General features: G+C 35.5%; 1 protein-coding gene across 1 annotated transcript; it reads left to right on the forward strand.

Annotated features, from left to right (window-relative positions):
* Window positions 1-250: 250 nt before the first annotated feature.
* On the forward strand, window positions 251-12,115 carry LOC123542624 (CD209 antigen-like protein C). The gene is made up of 4 exons (XM_045328551.2): window positions 251-568; window positions 5,593-5,636; window positions 7,091-7,175; window positions 8,183-12,115. Exons 1-4 carry the CDS (start codon window positions 253-255, stop codon window positions 8,407-8,409), a joined length of 672 nt encoding a protein of 223 aa, XP_045184486.2. The 5' UTR covers window positions 251-252; the 3' UTR covers window positions 8,410-12,115.
* Window positions 12,116-26,434: the final 14,319 nt, after the last annotated feature.

Here is a 26,434-nt window from a genome sequence, read left to right on the forward strand (position 1 = left end):
ATAGGTATGAAATGGTGGTCTCTGATGCGTTTTTGGGTTTAAGTTTTGAGAAAATATTTCTTTAGCAAAAAAGGTTGGATGCATCTTTGATGTGCTTTGGTTACAACTAAGGGGGCACGTGCACCATCGGTCTGGCACTGGATCCGTCCTGTAACATGAAACGTCACGACCTACGACAGCTACAACGTTCCATACCTGTTCGTTCTGTCTGATCTCGACTGTTCTTACGGCTGTGCGTTATTCTGAACAGTTATGGCGACGATGTGGCGTACATGTTTCGGCCTTTCCTTGATATTCTTATATGAGATATCAAATGATGTTTTCGCGATCGGGAATATTAGGTTTACAAAGTATCGGCTGTTTGATGGCTACACCTGTTCTTCTAACCAGACTGTCTTTAACGCTAGAGACATAGGAAACAGAATTATGTGTGTATCAATGTGTTCCGCGTCACCGGCATGTCTTGGAGTTTTCTACCATCAAATGGAAAAGAGATGTATCGGCTGTGCATTCTACATGAACGTCAGCGCACCTGCACGTAATGGTACTACTTTTTACAGACGCGAGAGTAAGACCTTTGATGTTTCTGACTGCAGCATTTTAAATTTATTTGAACAGTTTTATTTAGGTTAGATTGTCAGTTGCCATTTCTATTACAGAACCCAAAAGAGTAAAATTTTAATATTGGCATAATTTAATATATAAAATTAAAACATCTACTATTTATACCAAACAAAATCCACTTTAAATTTCATATATCTTACGGCGACGTTTAAAAATGTCGGGAACTTATTTCAAGAGATGCTCATGTATTTTGTTATTATGTTTTACTCTATATATAAAGTGCCTTTGAACTTGTTCATCATGAAAAGGGCACTATATAAATCTGGTATGATATGTCAACCAAATAGCAGAATAAGAATATGTCCGCCGAAGAAACAACCAAGCTGTTTTTACGTCCGGTCATTTAACGAAGATTTGTTTACACTCTTCTTTACGTAAATTTCCTGAAATAATACATATAAACTTTCTTATCGAATTTGTCATTAATACAAACATATTAAACATTAATTTTGAAAAAAAAACCCAACACGTATTGGTAAAAGATAAATGAAAGATTTTCGGTATATATTTCTGTAAAAACAAAACAAAATCAAGTGTGCTACGAGAGGAGTATCCAACATTGCTCCGTCGTTTAAGGGGAGTGGGTTCAAGGATCGGAACCAGCGACATCTTTCGGACAACCTGACATTTTTAAACTATTTTGAAAATAATATAAAGTTCGGTAGACATACGCCTAGCAATATAGCAAGTTTTTTTTTCTGAAATAAAAACCGATTTTTGTTTCGTTACATATAATTAGACCTTTACACAAAACCATATACATGTACAATGATATATGAAATTCGATGATGAAAATAGAGTCCAAACTATTTTCACATATGTTAAACATCCTTTAATGCACGTGCCAAGCTGTAAATCTGAAATTAGAACTAAATACTGTGATGTGAGCTATGTGAAAAGGTATGATATAATGATAGTTGGCGTCTATATTTTGATGTAAGAGAATAATAATGAAAATATTTCAATATTTTCGAAAATTTCAGCAATGAACGGGTTGACTAATAAACCCCAAATGGCAAATTTTACAACGTAAAAGAACGAAAAACTTTTGCATATTTAATGACAAATCATAATCTAATTCCTATAATTTCCTTATAGTTCGGTAATAAATACTTTAATTTGACCTGTTAAAAAAGCTTTATATTACGACCGAAGGAAGCCGTATCAGGATACGAGAAAAAGTATTCGCACGGAATTTTCCTAATGGCGCCAGCATATCATTTTTTAAAGAATAAAAAGCAATGTTAATATAAAATTAGAACTTATTATTATAATGGAATTGTAGCAGAACAGTTTTACAACGTGTTTGACGCTTTTTAGGTATTTATAAAAATATAACAAACTACATTATGTATGTAAGGACTTTGCGTGCTTGCATGTCTAGGACTATAATGACCTCACATGTCTGCCTGTGTATGACTATAAGGAACTTACATGCCTGCTTGCGTAGGACTATAACGACATTGCAAAATTATCTGTGTATGCCTATAAGGTTCTTATATATCTACCTGTGTAGAACTTTAAGAAATTTTCATGTCTGTCTGTGTAAGACTACAAGGACTTTTCATGTCTGCCTGTGTAGGACTATAAAAACCTTACATGTCTGCCTGTTTGGGGCGATAAAGCCCTAACCTTTCTGCCTGTAAATTTAAAGGATTACGAAAACCTTACATATCTGTCTTCCAAGGCAAGGAAGTGCGGAAGGAAGAACTGAGCGTTTACGAGGACTTTCTAACGAAACTCTTCCAGCTACAATTTGCAGACAGACATGTTCTTGCCTATCATGTTCAAAATAAATCACGAAGACAAGAAGATTTATCAATGTATTTCTAGGAATTACTTTTATATCAAATCATCAATGTAAACCATAGATATTAATTTGAAACCATGCCTACAATTTTTGAAAAGTAAGGGTTTCATTCAAGTCAAAGAAGAGAAAACTAAAGGACAGCTATATGTGTTTAACAAATTCAAACGTTATTTTGTATGATATAAATATGGGTTTAAACTAAACCGTGACTAGAAATCGTATTATCAACGCAGTACTGCTCAAGAAAAAGTATATTTGTACATAAATGGACACCAACAATGTTATTTTGGCATAAGTCTATAATATTATAATATAAATATATCATATGATATGATATAATTCTTGATATAATTAGTATCAGATTTCCCTAAAATATCTTTGGATAAAAATGGCGGAGTTTTCAGTTGTAATTGTGAAGTACATAAGCTTTTATAGTCTATTACTCTGTTTTATGTAGCAATGAATACATTTTATCGCCGCGACAAAATATGAATTTACTGTTAATTATTATATATTTCACAAGAGATATCATAACAGTAATATTCACTGAAATAACAACAAAATCAACTAAACAACTAATAACGAAGAAATACACGCATAATATTATTTCTGTATCATTTTTATCTTTATACCATGCCATATGTCACACTGGCGACGTCTTTGCTCTGTCTTGTCGAGACATCCTGAATAGGTTTCACATTTTTTATTTTGGTTTAGCTTTCTATACTTATATGTCATAGATCTGTCTTGTCGCGAATTCGGGACATCCTGATTAGGTGTTTCTCATATTTTCAGTTTGGTTTAGCTTTCTATACTTATATGTCAGATCTGTCCTGTCGCAAATTCGAGACATCCAGATAAGGTTTCTCATATTTTCAGCTTGGTATTAATTCCATACTTATATATCATAGTTCTGTCTTGTCGAAAATTCGGTACATTTTGATTAGGTTTCTCATTTTGTCAGTTTGGTTTAGCTTTCTTCACTTATATTATCATAGCTCTGTCTTGTCGCAAAGTCGGTACATTTTGATTAGGTTTCTCATATTGTCAGTTTGGTTTAGCTTTCTTCACTTATATTATCATAGCTCTGTCCTGCCGCAAATTCGGTACATTTTGATTAGGTTTCTCATATTGTCAGTTTGGTTTAGCTTTCTTCACTCATATTATCATAGCTCTGTCATAGCTCTGTCCTGTCGCAAATTCGGTACATTATGATCAGGTTTCTCATATTGTCAGTTTGGTTTAGCTTTCTTCAATTACATTATCATAGCTCTGTCCTGTCGCAAATTCGGTACATTTTGATTAGGTTTCTCATATTGTCAGTTTGGTTTAGCTTTCTTCACTTATATTATCATAGCTCTGTCTTGTCGCAAAGTCGGTACATTTTGATTAGGTTTCTCATATTGTCAGTTTGGTTTAGCTTTCTTCACTTATATTATCATAGCTCTGTCTTGTCGCAAAGTCGGTACATTTTGATTAGGTTTCTCATATTGTCAGTTTGGTTTAGCTTTCTTCACTCATATTATCATAGCTCTGTCCTGTCGCAAATTCGAGATATCCTGATCAGTTTTCTCACCTTTTCAGTTTGTTTTTGCTTTCTATACTCATATGTTATAGCTTCGTCTTGTCGCAAATTCGTGACATCCTGATTAGATTTCCTAATAGTATTAATTCTCATATTGTCAGTTTGGTTTAGCTTTCTTCACTTATATTATCATAGCTCTGTCCTGTCGCAAATTCGGTACATTTTGATTAGGTTTCTCATATTGTCAGTTTGGTTTAGCTTTCTTCACTTATATTATCATAGCTCTGTCATAGCTCTGTCCTGTCGCAAATATTCTGTACATTTTGATTAGGTTTCTCATATTGTCAGTTTGGTTTAGCTTTCTTCACTTATATTATCATAGCTCTGTCATAGCTCTGTCCTGTCGCAAATTCGGTACATTTTGATTAGGTTTCTCATATTGTCAGTTTGGTTTAGCTTTCTTCACTTATATTATCATAGCTCTGTCATAGCTCTGTCCTGTCGCAATTTCGGTACATTTTGATTAGGTTTCTCATTTTGTCAGTTTGGTTTAGCTTTCTTCACTTATATTATCATAGCTCTGTCTTGTCGCAAAGTCGGTACATTTTGATTAGGTTTCTCATATTGTCAGTTTGGTTTAGCTTTCTTCACTTATATTATCATAGCTCTGTCCTGTCGCAAATTCGGTACATTTTGATTAGGTTTCTCATATTATCAGTTTGGTTTAGCTTTCTTCACTTATATTATCATAGCTCTGGCCTGTCGCAAAGTCGGTACATTTTGATTAGGTTTCTCATATTATCAGTTTGGTTTAGCTTTCTTCACTTATATTATTTGTCCTGGCTCGTCTTGTCCTCAGTTGGCCCACTCTATCTAAATTCGGTACATTTTGATTAGGTTTCTCATATTATCAGTTTGGTTTAGCTTTCTTCACTTATATTATCATAGCTCTATCCTGTCGCAAATTCGGTACATTTTGATTAGGTTTCTCATATTATCAGTTTGGTTTAGCTTTCTTCACTTATATTATCATAGCTCTGTCTTGTCGCAAAGTCGGTACATTTTGATTAGGTTTCTCATATTGTCAGTTTGGTTTAGCTTTCTTCACTTATATTATCATAGCTCTGTCTTGTCGCAAAGTCGGTACATTTTGATTAGGTTTCTCATATTGTCAGTTTGGTTTAGCTTTCTTCACTTATATTATCATAGCTCTGTCCTGTCGCAAATTCGAGATATCCTGATCAGTTTTCTCACCTTTTCAGTTTGGTTTTGCTTTCTATACTCATATGTTATAGCTTCGTCTTGTCGCAAATTCGTGACATCCTGATTAGATTTCCCATATTTTCAGTTTGGTTGTTTCAGTTCTGTCCTGTCGCGTTTTCCAGACCCTCACTTCTTCAAATTCGTTTAGCTTTCTATATTTATATATCATAGCTCTGTCCTGTTGCGAATTTGAGAACACCTGTTTATGTTTCTCACTTTTTAAATTTGGTATATCTTTCTCTCTTTTTCAATTTTGTTTAGCTTGCTGTTCTCATATTTCTCAATATTTTTCTCGTGGCGATCTATTTTGTCAGACTCTACTATTACTATTTTAAAAGTTTAACATCATGTTGCTATTTATCATTTTCAGAGTACCGACTCATTGAAGAACCAATGAACTGGAATGAAGCTAAGGTAGTTTGTGTTCTCCTTTTTTTTTTAATTTCTGTATACGAGGGACCTGCAAAAATGTCTGTCATTGGGTTCGGATTTCTTAAGTGTTAGGTTTTATCAAACTTATTTTTATTACAGACCTTCAAAGTATTCCCCCTTTATCGAACACATTTTTGCAACATGTTTACCCAATCCCGAAAAGCAGATAAATAGTCTTCTTTTGGTATCTGTTTGAGACATTGATATATGGCGCTGCCAAGAGAACTTTTTGACTTATATTTCTTTCCAAAAAGCATTTTCTTAACTAGGAAAAAAGTCACAGCGACTCTTTTTACCTCCATTTTGCTTAATATAAGCCCTTCTCTGTGGCTCGAACATGTGCATCAAGATTTCGTCACCTGTTAGCAAGTTAGAAATAACCATACTATCACAACTTTTGTATGTTTTTAAAAATTCACGTGCACGTTTAAGGCGTTGTTTCTTTTACTCCTCTGTGAGCAAATGAGGTACCTTTCTCAGTTCCAAACGCTTTTTCAGAAGCTGGTAGGCCAGTTCAACTGGCTGTATATTTCATTGACATCCTGTTCGATCACAAGTTTTTCAGCAGTGATGTTTGCCTTGGTAACAGAGGTTTAAGGCCTACAAGAACGGGTATCACCTTCGGCAGATAATTTCCCAGCTTTAAAAGGTATAACCCACATAAAAACTGTGCGCATTGAAAAGCAATTTGCACAAAATAAACGGATATCGTTTGCTCTTGAACATACAATTCAAGTGCAATGAAGCGTTTAAAAATACCTGGGAAAAACCTACGGAAACCTATTAGAGACAGAACTTTTGCAGGACCCTAGAGACGTTTTGATATTATAATAAAATCTATAAGAACATCTTTCGTTAGCAAAGAAAGCAGCGAATCAGCAATAATATCAGATACAGTTCATAGAATGTAATCTAAACGGCAATACCATTCCCTTTTTGAGAAATTACACTATGAAAGTACACTGAATGGTCCCAAAATGTCAGATATATTACTCCAGTTTCAGTTGGTGGTGCATCGGACTAATCTGTTTATAACAGTACACGAAGAAGTGTCTTAAAAACACTTCAAGACGGACAAAATACCGGGTATATACAGTTGAAACTTGGTATCTCGAATTCCAAGGAAGCGTTTTACTTCAAAATAACCACAATTTGACTTAAGATGATATTTTGTAAAAGTGTTTTCGGGACGGGACATGAAAATGTCTTTGAGATAGCCGGAATTTTGAGAAAAGTGAATTAGAGATATCGACTTTTAACTGTATTCGAAGGTTAAGAATTTAGTTCAGGATCAAGCGGACGCAAGATCAGGATTACTTTGATCTGTGAAAACGTTAATATTAGGGAAAATTGACGGACGGACGGACGGGTGGAAAGATCGACAGATAGACCGATAAATAGACTGATGAAACAAAATCAACTTTTTATTTCCACAGGATCATTGCACTGTACTCGGAGGACAACTTGCTACGATTAAATCTCTTCATGAACAAATGTTTGTGTCCGAACTCCTTAATCAAGGTACGTTTTTTCAGTGACATTATCTTGATAAACAGTTTCAATAAAAGTTTGGCAGTTTAATTTCATATACATGTGTGGTTATATAATAACCATAGAAGACAGCACTTGCAAAGAAACACGGAGTCTTTATATGCAAGTGGTCAGATGTGGACTGTCCACGTTGTACATTTACATTTAATTTGTACTATTTCAGCCTACGCGAAGTTTTAGTAGAAAATTGTATCAAAGAAATTACTGACATTGTTTACATTTTTCCGACATTCAGAGAAAAGCAATATTAAAATTCAAACCGGCAATCTAACGTTTTTATTTTAGGGATAACGTATTTCTTTGCAGAGAATCCCAATGGACTGGTTGGTGCCTTAGCACATTAGGCCGAGATAACCAACGTATCCATAAGGATAACAGAGAGCAATATGTGTTACCGCTATCTTGTCATAATAAATGTCTAAAAATTATTATTGTATTGATCAGCTTCATTAAACAACCACTGCATACTCACGAAAGTCAATATCGCGTTATCTGGTGGTATACCATCGAGCAGTTACGCTAAAAGGAAACAAAATTCATTTAGAAAAAAAGTCCCTTTGGGTTTATATATTGCAAAACCTGGTTCCCAGCCTTTCTTATGCATTTGCACTTGCTCGCACAGAAAGCAAGGTAAAACAGGCCTCCGTGCCAGCTTTTACGTTGTTTTAAACAAAAATCTTAGTGTAACATCGACCCGTTGAGACGGGCTTGAATTAAAGATTACGAAGCGCGAATCCTGCAATAACTTTGAAACTAGAAGATTTTTTTAACAAACCAGATATATAAAGAGAAGGCAATTTGGAAAATATGCATGTCATTTTCATTTGTGCGTCTGTTTGTTTGCTTGTATGTCTGTCCGTTAGTTTTCAAGGATGGATCCTATAATAACTTTAGAACTAGAAGGGATATCTTAAATAACAAGATAGTATGTCCGTGCAATTTTAATACCTAACAATTGTATTCTAATTGCCTTTTAGCTGACATTGGAGCGCTTGTATGGATCGGAGCATCAGATACCACGGCGGAAAGTACATTTGTCTGGATAGATGGAACTACCTTTTCTGCATTTACCTATTGGGAACCAGGCCAGCCAAACAACTACCTAAACCAAGACTGTGTCGAATTAGGCAACAGGAATGGAAAATGGTTATGGATGGACAGTCGGTGTACAGACAAACGGTTTAGCTTATGTGAATTTAATTGATGTTCTGCGTGCGTGCGTGTTTCGAGGTGAAAGAGGGGACAGAAATTTTGGGAAACCCTTTCTATACAAGGTGCAGCAAAGTAACAATGTTAACGTTTTGTTTCTTCAATATAACTCCTGCCTATTCCATAAAAATTGAAAGGTGAACTTTGATTTTGACTATGTAATTTTGTTCTGCATCCAATTAATTACATTTCAATAGAAAATTGCTTAGACAATAGTAAATAAACGTGCATCAGTGGCAGCAGCCATGGGGTTAATCGAATTTCAAATTCTGGCGACCTTATCTCTTTCACCATTCAAACTAATCGTTACATACGAAGTTTCGAAGTTTTAATTACTAAATATTAAAGGGAAATGATTGTAGCTGAGCAGTTTCGAAGAAGATAGCAATATACTGAATATCTGCTGGGTACGAGTCCAAATATATCTCGTATTGTACAGTACAATGTTAAATAACCTTTTCATTCTATATCTATTTTATTTTAGAATCCTGATTTCAAGACACATAATCAAACTCTGTACATAGAGCGCCTACTTCACCCGATTTACATTCGGAACATTTTTACGCGTTTCGGTTTAACATGGGACTTTTGAATCGTCCAAATACGGAAAAAATACAGGTTTTTTGTGCGTCCAATACGGTAATATATAGTATGGTCACGTGTTGCAAATAAACGTTCACGATTCGATAAATAAAATATAGAATAAAAGTCGATTTCTATGACTGAACGATATATTTGACAATATCCTTCAGAACTACTAAAGGTACATTTTTAAAATCTTTTTCACATTTAGAATATTAATATGTTTTTAATAACATATTACAATTTCAACAAAACCGAGTTATTCTATGGTATCATTTTATTTATTCTACTGTTTCGACCAAAAATATCTAGAATTTAGAAACGAGCGACTTTCGTTATAAAACAGGAAAATCATGACAAAAAAGATAAGTTCTTTATCCTGTCATATACACGTAAAGAGCGCATGCGCATTAAAGTCAAAACATCCGGTAAAACATCATGGCAGCCAATAGCGTTGTAAATCCGTATATAAGACGGGAAAATCATGACAAAAACAAAATAAATCCTTTATCATGTCATATATTGGAAACATATTTAAATTTTGTTTGATATTTGACCAAATATCAATGAAAAATCAATATCTACAATTATGTATCTTATAAATGATATTTGCGTGTTTTATAAAAAAAAAAAAAAAAAAAAAAAACATTACTTGTATGTTAATTTTTGTGACATTTTAATAATTGGTAGAGCTCGTGAAATAAATGAAATGATGTCTTTGCACTCTTCGATTTTGTTGAAACTTTAACATTTTATCGACAAGATATATTTTTTAACGTGTAGAAATTTGATATTTGTAAATTAGAGTTATAAAAGATATTGTCAAAAAATATCAAGGGTGAGTGTTGGGATGGGGTTCATAAGACGTTTTGAATAGTATAGTTAGATGGCAATATGAGGAATAAACATGTCATCTTATTTTGTTTCGCAATTGTTATGACAACATAATTTTAGACACGCTTTGTTGAAACTTATCTATATGATACGGTTATATTTTATGATACTACATGCACCTAGTGTTTTCAAAATGATTCTCATCAATATGGGTATACTATACATGTTTTTGAAAAAAATATTTTCAATGTCTAATATTGCTTACGTATTGCTTAGATACCAAGATATTATGTCTGTACAGTTTAGATACTAGTACCTAGAAATTGTATCCTGGACATTGGAGATATGCGTGTATGGATTTGTCCGGTCAGATGGAACTAGTTTTTCTGATACATTTAGCTATTGGGGCCCAGGCCAGTCAAATAACTTTTATAACCAAGACTGTGTCCATTTATTCAACGAGTATGGAAAATGGGAGTAAAATGACGCGGCGTGTACAGACAAAGCCTTAGGCTTATTTGAATTTAATTGATATCCTGTGTGTGTGCGTGCTTGCGAATTACAAGAGGGGGCAACAATTTTGGGAAACCCGTTCTAAACTTTGCAACAGAAACACAAGGTACCGCAAAATAACAATGAAAACGGTATTTTCTTCAATTTTACTGCAGCTGTTTCATAAAAATCGAAACGTTAACTTTAATTTCGATTATGTAAATTCTGCACCAAATAAAATCTTAATCACATTTCAATAAAAAAAGGAATTTATGACATTCGTTTATCTATGTGTATAATTGGCAGCAACCATGGGTCTTATCGACTTTCAAAATCTGGCTACCTTATCTCTTTCACCAATAATAATTATTTCTGTTTTGTTGCGAACAAAGTTGGAACTTAAAAATATTTAAGGAAAATTATTCTAGTTGAGTTGTTAGTAAAGGTTCTACAATTTGATTCTTAGATGAAAATATTCTGGATTATGTTCATAGCTTGAAAGGATGTCATAACTGTTATTATCATATGTACGTGTTTTTTTATAGACGTGTTTTTATCTTATTAGCGTGATTCCTAACGTGTATTTTTATCATATAGACGTGTTACTGAATATCTGATATCTTTGGAATACAGACAAAACCTTGGTTCTTTACTGTATCATGTTACTACGTGATTTATACAGTAATGATTGGTTTTGCACATATTAGAGAACACATAAAAGGAGAGTTTATGTGTATTAATACTTCCCAGAACTCGCAAAGTACGTGGTTTCGTTCTCATGCACGTTTGCAAACAAAATACCTTACTTTTACAATTTCGAAAAATATCACGACAATCTAAAAGTATACCCTTTTCTTATTGCCTTTCTGGCTGACATGAAGATTTATCAGCATCGACCAAGGACACCAGTCTCAGCATGATATCAGTTTTTTCTCAAGTCGATAAATTCTCATATTGACTGCACATACAAGGCAAAAACTGTTATTATATTTTAAAATGCAAGAACTATAAGGCTATTTGCGAAAACAGTTATTGAATTCACCAAGTCGCAGGTTACTTATGATAAATACATCAATTATCAACGTCAATCTTTAATCGTCGTGTTAATGAATTTGTTACTGATGTAACGGTAACGTCATAGTGATAACTCCGCTTGAGGATTTTCCACAAGTCGATACGCCCATGAGTCAATACCACGTTTTATTTAATTCATGTGAGTGTCTTTGAGCCGGTGGCATAACTACTGTAACACTGTAACACAATGATATAGTATGTAGGTCAGGCAAGTCATCAAGGAAGTATAACGTTATTAGAAAGGTTCTATGATTTGATTTTTACATTAAAGTATTCTGGATTATGTACATAGCTTGAAAAGATGTCATAACTGAAATTGTCATATGTATGTGTTTCTTTTTATTGACGTGTTTCATCTTGTTAGTGTGATATCTATTATATACGTGTTTTTTTATCATATAGACGTGTTACATTTTTATAGATATGTTTTTATCTTATAGAGGTGTTTATCTTTATAGACGTGTGTTTTCATCTTTAGAAGTGTTTTTATTAGTCCCCTTCGGGAACTATAGAATTGCGCTTTTCCGTCCGTCCGTCCGCAATTTCGTGTCCGGTCCATAACTCTGCCATCCATGAAGGGATGAGCACAAATGTACCTTATTATAAGACGATGTGCCATGCACAACTTTCAGACCCCTGGCTTAAAGATCAAGGCCACACTAAGAGATCAAATGTTAATAAGGTATTTTTCCTGTCCGGTCCATAACTTTATCTAAATATCAGTTGGCACAAATATCAGTTGGCACAGCTGAAAGGTCAAGGTCACACTTGGAAGTCAAAGTGCACCATGTTTTTTTTCCTGCCCGGTCTGTAACTCAACAATCCTTTATATTACTTGGCACAAATGTACCCAATTATAAGGAAATATGCCATGTGCAACACCCAGACCCCTAGCTCAAAGGTCAATGTCACACTTGGAGATCAATTGTCGATATAGTGTTTTTCCTATATGATCAATAACTCTGTCATCCATGAAGGGATTTGAATTTACTTAGCGCAAATGTTTTCAATAATGAGACAGCATGTCTTACGCAACCCAATATCCCTAACTCATAGGACAATGTCATTGACAGAGGTCAAAGTTCAGTAGGATTTTTAGCTCACCAGAGCACAAAGTGCTCAAGGTAAGCTATTGTGACCGGTCATTGTCCGGCGTCCGTCGACGTGCGTCGTGCGTCGTCCGTCAACATTTGCCTTGTGAACACTCTAGAGACCACATTTTTTACCCAATCTTTATGAATCTTGGTCAGAGTGTTTGTCTTGATGATCTCTAGGTCAAGTTCGAAACTGGGTCATGTGGGGTCAAAAACTAGGTCAGTAGGTCAACTCATAGGAAAAGCTTGTGAAAACTCTAGAGACCACATTTTTGATCCAATCTTTATGAAACATGGTCAGAATGTTTGTCTTGATGATTTCTAGGTCAAGTTCGAAACTGGGTTATGTGGGGTCATAAACTAGGTCACTAGGTCAGATCAAAGGAAAAGCTTGTGAACACTCTAGAGACCACATTTTTTACCCAATCTTTATGAAACTTGGTCAGAATGTTTGTCTTGATGATCTCTAGGTCAGATTTGAAACTGGGTTATGTGGAGTCAGTAGGTCAGATCAATGGAAAAGCTTGTGAACACTCCAGAGACCACATTTTTGACCTAATCTTTATGAAACTTGGTCAGAATGTTTGTCTTAATGATCTCTAGGTCGAGTTCGAAACTGGGTTATGTGGGGTCTAAAACTAGGTCAGTAGGTCAGATCAATGGAAAAGCTTGTGAACACTCCAGAGACCAAATTTTTGACCTAATCTTTATGAAACTTGGTCAGAATGTTTGTCTTGATAATTTCTAGGTCAAGTTCGAAACTGAGTTATGTGGGGTTATAAACTAGGTCAGTAGGTCAGATCAAATGAAAAGCTTGTGAACACTCTAGAGACCACATGTTTAACCCAATCTTTATGAAACTTGGTCAGAATGTTTGTCTTGATGATCTCTAGGTCAAGTTCGAAACTGGATTATGTGGAGTCAAAAACTAGGTCAGTAGGTCAGATCAATGGAAAAGCTTGTGAACACTCCAGAGACCACATTTTTGACCTAATTTTATGAAACTTGGTCAGAACGTTTGTCTTGATGATCTCTAGGTCGAGTTTGAAACTGGGTTATGTGGGGTCTAAAACTAGGTCAGTAGGTCAGATCAATGGAAAAGCTTGTGAACACTCCAGAGACCACATTTTTGACCTAATCTTTATGAAACTTTGTCAGAATGTTTGTCTTGATGATCTCTAGGTCGAGTTCGAAACTGGATCATGTGGAGTCTAAAACTAGGTCAGTAGGTCAGATCTATGGAAAAGCTTGTAAACACTCTAAAGACCATATTGTTGACCCGTTCTTTATGAAACTTTGTCAGAATGTTTGTCTTGATGATTTCTAGGTCAAGTTCGAAACTGGGTCATGTGGGGTCAAAAGCAAGGTCACCTGGTCAATTCATAAGAAAAACTTGTGAACACTTTAGAGGCCACATTTGTGATTCAGTCTTTATGAAACTGGGTGAGAATGTTTGTCTTCCTCATTTCTAGGCTAAGTACAAATCTGGGTCATGTGGGGTCAAAAACTAGGTCACTAGGCCAGATCAAAGGAAATTCTTTTCAACACCCTAGAGACCACAATTTAAGTTTGAAACTCATGGGAATTAGTCAGAATGTTTGTTTTGATAATCTATAGGTCAAGTTCGAATCTGGATCATATGGGGTCAAAAACTAGGTCACCTGTCAAATCAAAGGAAAAGCTTGTGAACACTTTAGAGGCCAGAGTTGTAACCAAATCTTTACGAAATTTAGTCAGAATGTTTGTCTTGATGATCTTTAGGTCAAGTTCAACTCTTGGTCATGCGGGGTCAAAAATTAGGTCATTAGGCCAGATCAACTCTGGTGAGCGATGTATAGGGACATCATGGCCCTTTTGTTTCCTTTCTGGTCCATAACTCTGTCACCAGTTAAGGTATTTCAATATTACTTAAGGTATTGGACCCCTAATAGTAATGTTTTAAAAAAGGCATTTGCTTGGTATATTCTTAAAGTTGACCATGTTTCACACTGTGTTGCAAATTTAAACAACTTTCACCGTGCCGTTTTTTGTAAATTTTGTATAATATATGGTATTTCCTCACGCTCAAGAAGAGACAAAATTCAATGTGATGGCCACTATCTAAAACGCTTGCAGAGAATTCATTACAACATTAATTTTGATAAAAGAAACATCAAACTATTGTTAAACAATTATAAAACACAAAATAAAACTTTAAAAATCATTTTTGTCTAGGGTGCCTCAAGTAAATAGATTTAATGAGACAGAATTCTAACTCAAACATTGAAAAATTAAGGTCGAATCCGGTGGGTCTGTTTTGAATTTTGCTCACTTAATTCAAAAATAACCTTGGGGCAATAGTAAAACCTACCTGCATTTCTTCCACAACATGTAATCTAACGAATGAAGGCAAAATAGAGAACTTTTACCGCACGTAACTCCGTATTTTTAAAGATGTCTAACTCTACCCCTCCTGATTCAGAGGTAAATTCACATTAAACGGCAAAAAAAATCGCTTATAAAATGAAAATGTTCCACTTTTTTACAATTCATCCATAATTAGTCTTGAAAGAAGTAAAAACTTACTAGAAAAAAAAGGAAAACATGGAAAAAAAAATGGTCCCAGTGGGGTTTGAACCTACGCCGCCCTGAAAATTGCAGTCAAAGTAGGTTTATGGTAGGAATTGAATACTCTCCAAAAAGGAGATACTCTATTACGGGTCCAATACCTTAACACAAAGTTTCCCCAAAAATTAGCCAATGTGTCATGTGCAAAACCCAGACCTATAGTGCAAAGGTCAAGGTCACACATGAAGGTCAAATGTCAAAATTAATCTTTTCCTGTCCAGTCTGTAAAATATTTTTATATAAACTCATGTGTCATATGGACCCAATTAAAACAGTTTGTGTTTTCTTCAGAATAACTTCCCTTTAATATGATGATTTCTTACAGTTTTTTCTCATATTTTCCCACCAATTTCAAAATAAAATATTTTCAAAATTGAAATTAAATACTTTTTTAGATTTATAGATGTTATGAAACAATCAACAACTGTAGAGTTTTGAATATGCACATTTTAATGCAGATGTTGTGTTATAACATATTTTACGTATAGTTCAATATTGTTTATACATCATTGACAGATATCAGATCATTATGTTAGACTGCAGTAGAGAAAATCAGCTGCCTTCCAGAAGGGACTTTGTATTGCATGGCAATACTTCATTCACTTGTTTCATAGACGTGATGTGCGTAGTTACAGATTTTATATTTACGAGAATCCTCATTTCATTGTTGTGTGCCTGAGTTTGACATTTACAATATTAGGAAAATTAAAGAGCCGAGCCACAATATTTACTTGAAAAGACAACAAGAGTAACTTGTGAGATCAAGTCAGATTAAAAACGTAATTGTAAAAGACACAACCTTACTTACCATTTGGTCATGTCAGTGCTTTAACCCTTACCATGCTAAATTTATATAATTAATTTGTTCATCTTTCAATTTGGACAAAACCATTAACTGTTAAAGGGGGTGTTTACCAAAAAAGATACTGACTGAATGACGAACAGTGAAGATCTTAACCAGACTGCACGGACGTGCAGGCTGATCATGATCTGCAGTGGTCGCAAAGGCAGAATCAATCGTGTCCAGTATAATAAGGGTTAAATGTGTTTGAAGAAATATATTAAAAAAAAGGTGAAACGCATTTGTATTACAAACATGTAGAGTAAGGTAGATATTTATATTTTATTTGAATGATGGTGCAAAAAAGTATAGACTTCAAATTATCAGTATTTAGTCTATTTCTACAATTGATAATATAGTAGCATCATGCTACACATGAAAATAATCAAACCATTGACAAATTCTCTGAGATAAAAGTTTGATGGTTCAATTTTGATATTCGATAATATATTCATCAAAGTATCATTAAGTGCAATCTAACGATAGGTAATATCTAAGAATTGTGTACGAGTATTTCGATTGGTTAGGGTAGTAATGTGACACAATGGTAGCACGTAGGTAACTTTTCAGTTAATGTATTGTTGTGTTTATTTTATTTGTTATTGTTTTAGGTAGAAAATTGAAATTATTCTTTAAAAACCTAATCAAATTGTTTATGAATCATTGTTGCAGTTAATCAATCATTGTGTTTATTTTATCTGTTATGGGTTTTGGTAGAAAATTGAAATAATCGTTAGAAAAACTAATCGTTTTCTTTACATGTCTAGATCATTGCTTATATTTAAATTACAACTCTAGAGAGCTTTGTAATGGCGGAATGTTGTATCCATAAAGTTTTGGCCTAATGACTTTGTTTACTTGTATAACTGTTCAGATATTTCGAAGTTCTTGAATGAAACTGATTTGACCTAAATTATTTTATTACTATTTTGAAACTTTCATTAATTTCTCAGAAATGTCAATTACTTTGTTTACCTGGTCAACAAATTGCTGTTATTAACAACTTAAGCAAAGTAAATCACAGTCGAATGCCTACAAGATGTGACGTTAATTATTTTGTTTGCTTCAGTACCAGTTACTTATTTATAAAAATAACCAAGATTTAGAAGGGATTTCAGTGGTAAGATTATTGTAACACAGAATTTGGACAGGCTTAGAATAATAAATAATTCAAAAGTTTGGTATGGGACAAAATCATTTAAGAAGCTGATGTATCTATATTTACCTAGATTGTATAATTCCTTTTGTAAATAAACCTCTGTGTGTGTGTGTGTGTGTGTGTGTGTGTGTGTGTGTGTGTGTGTGTTCACAACTGACTTTCTTATTTTATGCAACCTACATTGAGGTGTGTGGTGTTACAGCTTTTTCCAAATAAATCCGTAACATAAATGAATTAAACAGACATATAACAGACAGATTCCTGGAAAATGTGTTGAAAGGAGTTTAATAGTTGAATTCACATTGTGCATAAAGTTTCATTTCATTTTAACAAATTCTACAATGGTAAAGTCATCGATCCGTAACATGTTCCAAAGATCAAAAATAGCAAAATCTTAATCAAAAATGTAGGCTCCATTAAATCTAAGATTTAAAGGTGTGTGTGGCAACGTTAAATGTCGCAACGCCGCTAAATGTCGCAACCACCGTTAAATGTCGCAAGGTTGACGTTAAATGTCGCAACCACCGCTAAATGTCGCAAAATCGTCTGCCACTAAATGTCGCACCTTTAACGTTAAATGTCGCAAAAATTTGCCCACCGTTATATGTCGCAACTCCAACGCTAAATGTCGCACAGCAAAATAAGGTAAGTTAAACAGTCTTTACAACTTAGAGATCAGATTGGGTAATGCATGCTTACATGCATCAGTATGAAATTTGTTGATTTGGGAAGGCATGAAATGACTTTTCACTCTAATCTTCACGTTTGCTTTTCAGTGGTCCCGCACCATTCATGCGTTATATATTCTATATGTAAAGGTTTGAGCACTAACGTAGTACTCGCCACAGTACTAAATTTATTTCAGGTCTAAACTATGTAATTCTATGGAGTCCTGTTTAGCTCATGAGAAATTATTGTAGCGCGTTGTCGCGCGTTGTACACATGTCGCATATCTTGAGTAGAAATAAATTTCATTACACAACAGCCCGGGGCCAGAAATCGCTGATGGGGGAGGTGGGGAGGGGGGTGGGGGCACCAGTTTAAAACAAAAGCGTCATCGGCGAAGTGCGGTAGGTACGGGGTTCCCCTATCCGTATTTGTGGGAAAGTTTTTTATGTACAGGTATGAAATGCTGGTCTGTGGTGCATTTTTGTCTATTTTTTTGAGGCACGTACTAGAGGGGCAGTCCCCTTATTTTAGGTGGTTAGGGTCTTTTCCCCTTGACAATTTTGAAATACAGGTATGGAATGCTGGACTTTTATTGCATTTTTTTGTTCAAATTTACGGTGTATGGGAGGGATTATCCCTGCCGTTTTCTAGGGCTCAGGGGCTCTCGCCGGGAAAGTTTGAAAAACAGGTATAAAATGGTTGCCTCTGCTGCATTTTTTTGTCTTAATTTTAAGGTGCTGGAGGGGTACTCCCCTCATTTTAAGGGGTCAAGGGTTCTTCCCCCTGGGGAATTTTGAAATATAAGTATAAAATGTTCGCCTCTGGGGCGTTTTGGGTCTACATTTTGAGAAAATATTATTTCCAAAATAGTCGAGTGCAACTTAGATTAGTATAAGTCACTACTAAGCCAACAAGGGTGGGGTTGGGGTGGGGAGTCGGCTCGGGCCGTGATCCGGGCCTGTTACACAACAGGATGTTTAACTACGCGACACGAAGACTGTAACTGTGTTTTGTACCAGCTGTAGAAAACGAATATTTTCTATTAATCAGCCATGGTTTCTATTTCTTTGGAGGTTTACATTTAAAGTCATAAGGTGGCTATCAAGCTTCAATGGCGGAGAAAGATCCTATGTGGCGCTCTGTCCATTTTTTTTTTCAGATAAAACGGGAATTTTGATATTATTTTACTTTTAGTCTCTTAAAATGGTTTGGTTTAGTCTCATTCCCCTAATTATCCTACTTTTCCGCCTACCCACACATAACCCCCTCTCTCTCTTCCCCCACCCCCCCCCCCACCCCCACACTTCAGAAATGTAAATATTTATATTTTCTATTAATTGTCTTGGTGCTGTGTGTTTTTGTCTTAGATTTCTGTGTCGTTATTCGCCCCGTTCCCCACCCATACCCAACCCCCACAAACATTCAACATCATTACCAAATCGTATTTAGTTAGAAGAAACCTCAGAATATTTCTGTCCTAAAACACTGGCCCTATTACAAAATAATATTTTTTTCTTGCGTGGCTGTTCAAGCAAGGTGTGGAACTCAGATGAGCGATTTAGGGCCAACAAGGCCCGCTTGTTGCTATACGTAACAGCACTTATCATTAAGATAATTATTTGTATTACATAAACCTGTTAATTTTTCTTCCTTCAAAGAAGTAAATATACACAAGGAATTGATAGTCATAGTGTCAAATAGGAAGTGCGACATTTAGCGTTGGTGTTGCGACATATAACGGTGGGCAAATTTTTGCGACATTTAACGTTAAAGGTGCGACATTTAGCGGCAGAAGATTTTGCGACATTTAGCGGTGGTTGCGACATTTAACGTCAACCTTGCGACATTTAACGGTGGTTGCGACATTTAGCGGCGTTGCGACATTTAACGTTGCCACAGTGTGTATGGCGGTTATGTCATCTAATTGCATGAAACACAATATCTGCATCATAAAATATATGTAACGACTGAGGTTTCATTCCATTCTAAAGAGTCCGTGTACCTGTCGTAGAGAGAAAGAGGAGTAACATGGTGGCAAGACATTGTAGAATGATAGGTTACAACAAATAGCTGCTCTTTATTCTATATAAAATTGACATATTTCCAACGGCTGCAGTATACATCAGGAACCATTTTAAATGTCTGTAACTTACAGTTTCTTGAAGAATATTGTCAGTGCTGAATAAAATTCAAAAGAAAAGTGGTGGTGTGGGGATGGTGGGGGGTCATGTTTGGTACAAGAAAAAAAAATCAGTCAAACACACGAACTGCAAAATCAGCTACAAAATGAGACCACAAATTGTAGTGTTGGTGTGTGATAAAAGTTTCCATGACAAATTCTGTCATGTTATCATTTCTTTATGAAAATGCTACCTACATGTCAAGCATAAATCTGTCATGTGAGTTCAGCAAAAAAGAAAATACAAATAAATTAAGGAAAATAGCTCAGAGCAAAAACAAAAAACTCAGGACTATTTGAATCCGCCATTATGTGCACCATTTTCCTATTTAGTGTCTTTATACCATAAAAGAATTATTTGAAATTACTATTATCGGAACAGTAGAACAAAATGTCATATACTGTGAAATCATTTTTATTCGCGTAGGACGAATTTTCGCGTGTTTCGCGCTAGAACCGATGCGCGAATTTATGACCGCGCTAATATTATTTTTTAATTTTATTTTTTCATTTACAAATTGAAAACGCGCGAATTAAAGCCCGCGCGAAACAGTCCTTTTTCACGTTTGCGCGAAATTTCATGCCAGCGAATTTAAATGATTTTACAGTAAAACATGTCTAGATCATTATAAGACATCATAATTTCTAATGATTCAATTAGTTACGTTAACAGTCCCCTCTGTATGGTTTACAATTCAACACAGAATAACGTCATTTTTGAAACAGACCTCATTGAAGCGAAACTTAAAATTTTTAAAACGGGACATGAGAAAATATATTCCTGTTACAAAATATTCAGAAATGCCAATAATCAAGTTTAGCACCATTAAACTATGAGCCAGTAGTCAGGACAATAGAAAATAAACAGTCCAATCTTTCAAGAAAAACACTTCGTTTCTATAACAGTAAACTTACAAGTCAAAGCCTTTACTGTTATACAACTTTCTTCATGTTTTGCCATTTCTTCAAAGCATTCAAGTATACACTGACAACTTATTTTGACTTTTCTCAGTTCATAAAGAAACTGTTTGTTGGTTTTGGTTGTATCGCAATTTTTCAACAATGTTTCAGTTATGTAAAGGTGGGCAGTTAAACAAACCAGTGTTCCTGATTTATGTACAATTACAAACCTGTTCTCCGTAAGTAACTGCCAGCTTCATCACATGTATGAATCAGAGGTGAATGACGAATGATTTCAAACATAATGTCTTTTATCAAATCGTCACGGAAAACAAACACCGCTCCGAAGGATCGAACTCGCGTCCCCGCGATCCTTAGATCTGCGCTCTCCCTATTGAGCTAAGCGGGCAGGCTCAAATAAGTTGTGACAAGTAACACATCTGTTTTCAAATACTAGGATAAAAAAACTATATGTATTATCGACTAACTGATACATGTGAAAAAAAGCTGTTCAAATGTGCTTTCACAATAGGGTCCATGTGTACAGGTGGAAATATTTGCACAAAAACGATAGCGCCATTAGTAAAACGTTTTTTAGTTGTAATAATACCGCTAATGAGAGACTACGATACCCTGTTTACGTAATTCATAAACATTCACGAATGTAGGGCATATTAGCATGGCTCTTACATGAGGAATCACAAGGTGCCGCAAATACTTACATAGATTTCCTTCTGTCATTCAATGTGTTAATATTGACAACACCTTCTTCCATTCTTGAGACGGATCCTTGTTTCCTAAAACGCAAAAACAGCAACCGTCCGATGACATGCACGCCCTAGTAAGCACGGGAAAATATGAAAGATCTAGTCTAAATGACATGCACATCCCGGGATTTCCGTCGAAATATCCAAGATCTTATCCACATGCAATGCACGCCTATGGATGTACGGCTAAATTTATAAGGTCTCGTCCAGATGCAATGCAAACCTCTGGATGTACGGCTACATTTCCAAGGTCTCATTCAGATGCAATGTACACCTAAGGATGTGAGGCTAAATTTCTAAGGTCTCGTCCATAATCACTGTACACCTCAGGATGTACGGCTAAATTTCAAAGGTCTCATCCAGACGCAATGCACACCTCAGGATGTGAGGCTACATTTCTAAGGTATCGTCCAGATGGAATGCATATCTCTGGATGTACGGCTAACTTTCCAAGGTCTCGTCCAAATGCAATGCACGCCTCTGGATGCACGGTTAAATTTTCAAATTCTCGTCCCGATACAATGCACACCTCTGGATGTTGGATGTACGGCTAAGTTTCCAAGGTCTCTTCCGGATACAATGCACGCCTCTGGATGTGCAGCTAAATTTTCAAGGTCTTGTCCAGATGCAATGCACACCTCTGGATGTTAGATGTACGGCTAAATGTTCAAGGTCTTGTCCAGATGCAATGCACACCTCTGGATGTTAGATGTACGGCTAAATGTGCAAGGTCTTGTCCAGATGCAATGCACGCCTCTGGATGTACGACTTAATTTTCAAGGTCTCGTCCACACTGTACGGCAAAACCCCAAAAGCTTTCCAAATGATAAGAAACCTGTATCTGTTCGAAGAATTGATTTCTATTTCTCTGAAATTTATGCATGTATAACATCAGCAAAATCACGTGCAGATTAAATCAAATAATGTAAACTATGAGTAATTTGCAAGGTATTTTGCAAACACTATATCGGGCATAGAACTCTAGAAATATTTAAATAAATCCTAATAAAAAAAAATATGTTTAAAGTCCAATGGCACAAAAAAGACCGAAAACGTCTGTATTCCAATTTTCCAAAAAACACTGTTAAGAAAAAGATCTAACTTCGAAAAAAAATGAATAGTAACACGAATATTTTTTTATTAGTAAGCAAAATATTTTTGTCATTTGAGCCACGCCATGAGAAAACCAACATAATGGCTTTGCGACCAGCATGGATCCAGACCAGCCTGCACATCCGCGCAGTCTGGTCAGGATCCATACTGTTCGCCTTCAAACCCTATTGCAATTAGAGAAACCGTTAGCGAACAGCATGGATCCTGTCCAGACTGCGCAAATACGCAGGCTTGTCTGGATCCTAGCCTGGCTCCCTGGCTGCATGGTTATTTTTTATATGAATACAGGAAACATTTTGTTAGAAAATTTTAAGCCTCTAAAATAGCACAATTTTATCTGATGGCTGAACCATACCTATGTTTGGAGCCAGGGGCAATAAAAAATGTCAATGTAGAAACAACCCTCTGGAGTTACTTCCCTCTTAATGAAGAAAACTGATATATGTAAATAAGAACAAACATAGGGACGGGAGCCAGTCTAGTCTGGATCCATGCTGGTCGCAAAGTCACTATGTTGGTTTTCTCATGGCGTGGCTCATTTATTTTTCGTTTGAAACGTTTGATATGAATATCAAACAAAAAGAAAACCGGGATATACAATGAACAATAACAAAATTGATCATATACCTAGGTATCTTCTTTTTGAAATGCTACATGCATTTCATTAACAAATACCAGACCCTGTGTTCAGTTCCCATCGGATACGGAAAAATACCAAATGGCAGGACTACCTGCTAGTCTCGGGTGTTCCATGAGCCAAAATGTATGCCACATTAAAACAGTTTTAGTGTTATTTGTCTACAAGTAAAGTCAGTTACTTTAACAACATGTACATCTACATGTTTATAACACGAAATATCGGTAAAACCGATGGATGCTCCCCGAAATTTGCACTCATTTTAACAGATTGTGAAGAAAATATGCGCACGTCCTCTTGGGAGTGAAACGTCCTATCAATTTTTGCAAATTTCCATTCAGTGGTTGATAAGAAATATTACCGACTATGATGGCGTAATTGTTTACTACTGTTGAATAATCAAAGGGTAATAAATCAGTGACAAAACATCCAACAGAAACACGAAGCTAGTGGTTGCTGAGAAATACACCGGACAAGAATTGCACTATAGTATACTACTATTCAACAGTCAAAGGGTTATAACTCAATTAAAAATCCATACCGACCGGAAAGCGAAGATCATAATATGCGTACCTGCTCTTGATAGTAAAGCTTCCTGTGAGGTTTCCAGTTGTTGCTGAGAAATACTCCGGACAAGAATTGTGCTATAAATGTAAACTATTGTTGAATAATCAAAGGGCAATAACTCGATGAAAATCATTCAACCGAAACACGAAGATAAGATGCGACTTTCCTCTTGATAGTTAAGCTTCCTATAAAGTATGGCTAAAAATCAACTAGTGGTTGCTGCGAAGTACTCCGTAAAAGTACTGTACTATAGTATATAATACTGTTGATTAATCAAAGAGCAATAGCTCAATTAAAAATCCGTCCCGACCAGAATACGAAGATCATATGCGCATCTCCTATAAATAATGAAGCTTCCTATGAAGTTTTACTAAATTCCAACCAGTAGTTGCTGACAAATACTCCGGACAAGTAGTGTACAATAATAAGTTTTTGGTGAATAGTCAAAGGGCAGAAAACTCTGTGAAAAATCATTCGACCGGAACACGAAGATAACATGCGCATCTCCTCTTGATAGCAAAGTTTCCTATGAAGTTTGGCTAAATTCTAACCAGTAGTTGGTGAGAAATACTCCGGACACGAATTGCACAGATAGCATCTTATTGTTGAATAATCAAATGGCAATAACTCGGTGTAGAAATTCATCCCGCCGGAACACGAAGACAATATGCGCATCTCCTCTTGATAGTTAAGCTTCCTAGGAAGTTTCGCTAAATTCCAACAAAGCGGCGACTATATGCTTACCCTTCAATGATGCATTCGGCTCTTATACATTTCCCAGACCTGGTCACACTTGGAGCAGGATCAATGTCTGGCAAAATCGACCCGAGCCAGAAACATCGTAATAATACAGATCAAGGTATTATATAACCCTATTGTACATTATTAATGTCAAATTTCACATAAGAATAACGTTATACTGGATCAAGAATGTGGCATTGAGTCTCTTTTTTCCGAAACGGAACAAATATCTTATTATTGACCTAGTTTGATAACCTACTTTTGTTAAGTATAGTAAGAAGCATGAAGTACTTTTGCATTTTCTACACATGCGCGTGATCGAACTAACTTTTAGTTTCTACTGCAGCAGAGCGTACTACTTTCTATTACCGGAGGTGAAAAAGTAGTTTTATACATACCGCACCGCCCGTAATCAATACTTTCGACAATAAAACAGGTCACAAAAACATTTTCATTGCCTTCCAAGCATGTACTAGTCACTATATTACCACTTTCTATTTCGTTTCGAGTAAAAGTTGAACAAATGTGACTTACAACAATTATTTACAATATATTATTTACGAGTTTGCTGCGTAATTTATAAGAAATAAACGGAGTTAGCTCATTCTTGAGCACCTCAGATAAAACAAAAAGATCACATAACCATTCTGACACATTCAAAAGCCGCCCGTATGTTCTTGCTATCTTTTGATAGCAATAAAAAAACACTTAATTCAAGTAAAACTGAAAATCGCTGTTACCTTTCTCCGCCAGTTTGAAACAAGAGGAACAACGCTAACCTACAGAAAATAAGTACGTCATATCCATTTACTAAGGCTACTGTAAAATCATTTAAATTCGCTGGCATGAAATTTCGCGCAAACGTGAAAAAGGACTGTTTCGCGCGGGCTTTAATTCGCGCATTTTCAATTTGTAAATGAAAAAATAAAATTAAAAAATAATATTAGCGCGGTCATAAATTCGCGCATCGGTTCTAGCGCGAAACACGCGAAAATTCGTCCTACGCGAATAAAAATGATTTCACAGTATTCGATGAATACAGCTATAACAGTAGATCATCGAACTAGACCATTATAAAGGAGAGATAAAAAATACTAATTTGTTGAATTCAGTTTAAGGTTTTTGGCATTATATCAAGAAATATTACCCGCTTATTTCAGAACAATATCTTTTTCATCTTGACCGCATTTACCGATCATGAAGGCGTCTATCATTATGTTTACTCTTTAAAGGACTGGATTGTTTTTCTTATTGAACAACAGTTTGAAAAACACACGGCCGCCCTTGTTTCTGAGTTTTATAAAAGACAGGGTTTGTGACCGCCCTTCTTATGACTTTTATAGAAGGTAGGGTTTGTGTCCGCCCTTGTTTCTGACTTTCATAGAAGGTAGGGCTTATTAGCACATCTAAAGTACAATATTCAGCAGTGTAATTAACGCTGTATTTACGAATATACTCTTAATTAGAACCGCACGTTTGAAAGTTTATCTATAAACACCGCCGAAACCATATGGGCGACTCCTTCTCCGACTCCTGGTATAGTTGTTTTAATGGGAGGATATTGCAAGATACAGAAGATCGACGCTCTAATTCCAGAAGATTCAATCCCTTGTTCTTAAGCATGTAAGGATGTAAAACACCAATACATGGAACTTTTATCCCAAAGTTCGTAATTTTTGTTTAGGAGAGGGCGGTCGAACACAAGATCCCTTGTTTTAAAGTAAGACAGTGTTACCACCGAACCACTGCATTCTCTCGAACAGG

This window comes from Mercenaria mercenaria, chromosome 19, assembly GCF_021730395.1.
Source record: "Mercenaria mercenaria strain notata chromosome 19, MADL_Memer_1, whole genome shotgun sequence".
Taxonomy (NCBI): Eukaryota; Metazoa; Mollusca; class Bivalvia; order Venerida; family Veneridae; genus Mercenaria; species Mercenaria mercenaria.

Coding starts and splice junctions, on each gene's coding strand:
- LOC123542624 (XM_045328551.2), top strand. CDS start 253: ATGGCGACGATGTGGCGTACATGTTTCGGCCTTTCCTTGATATTCTTA. Junction 569..5,592: donor TACTTTTTACAGACGCGAGA/GTAAGACCTTTG, acceptor TATCATTTTCAG/AGTACCGACTCATTGAAGAA. Junction 7,176..8,182: donor GTCCGAACTCCTTAATCAAG/GTACGTTTTTTC, acceptor ATTGCCTTTTAG/CTGACATTGGAGCGCTTGTA.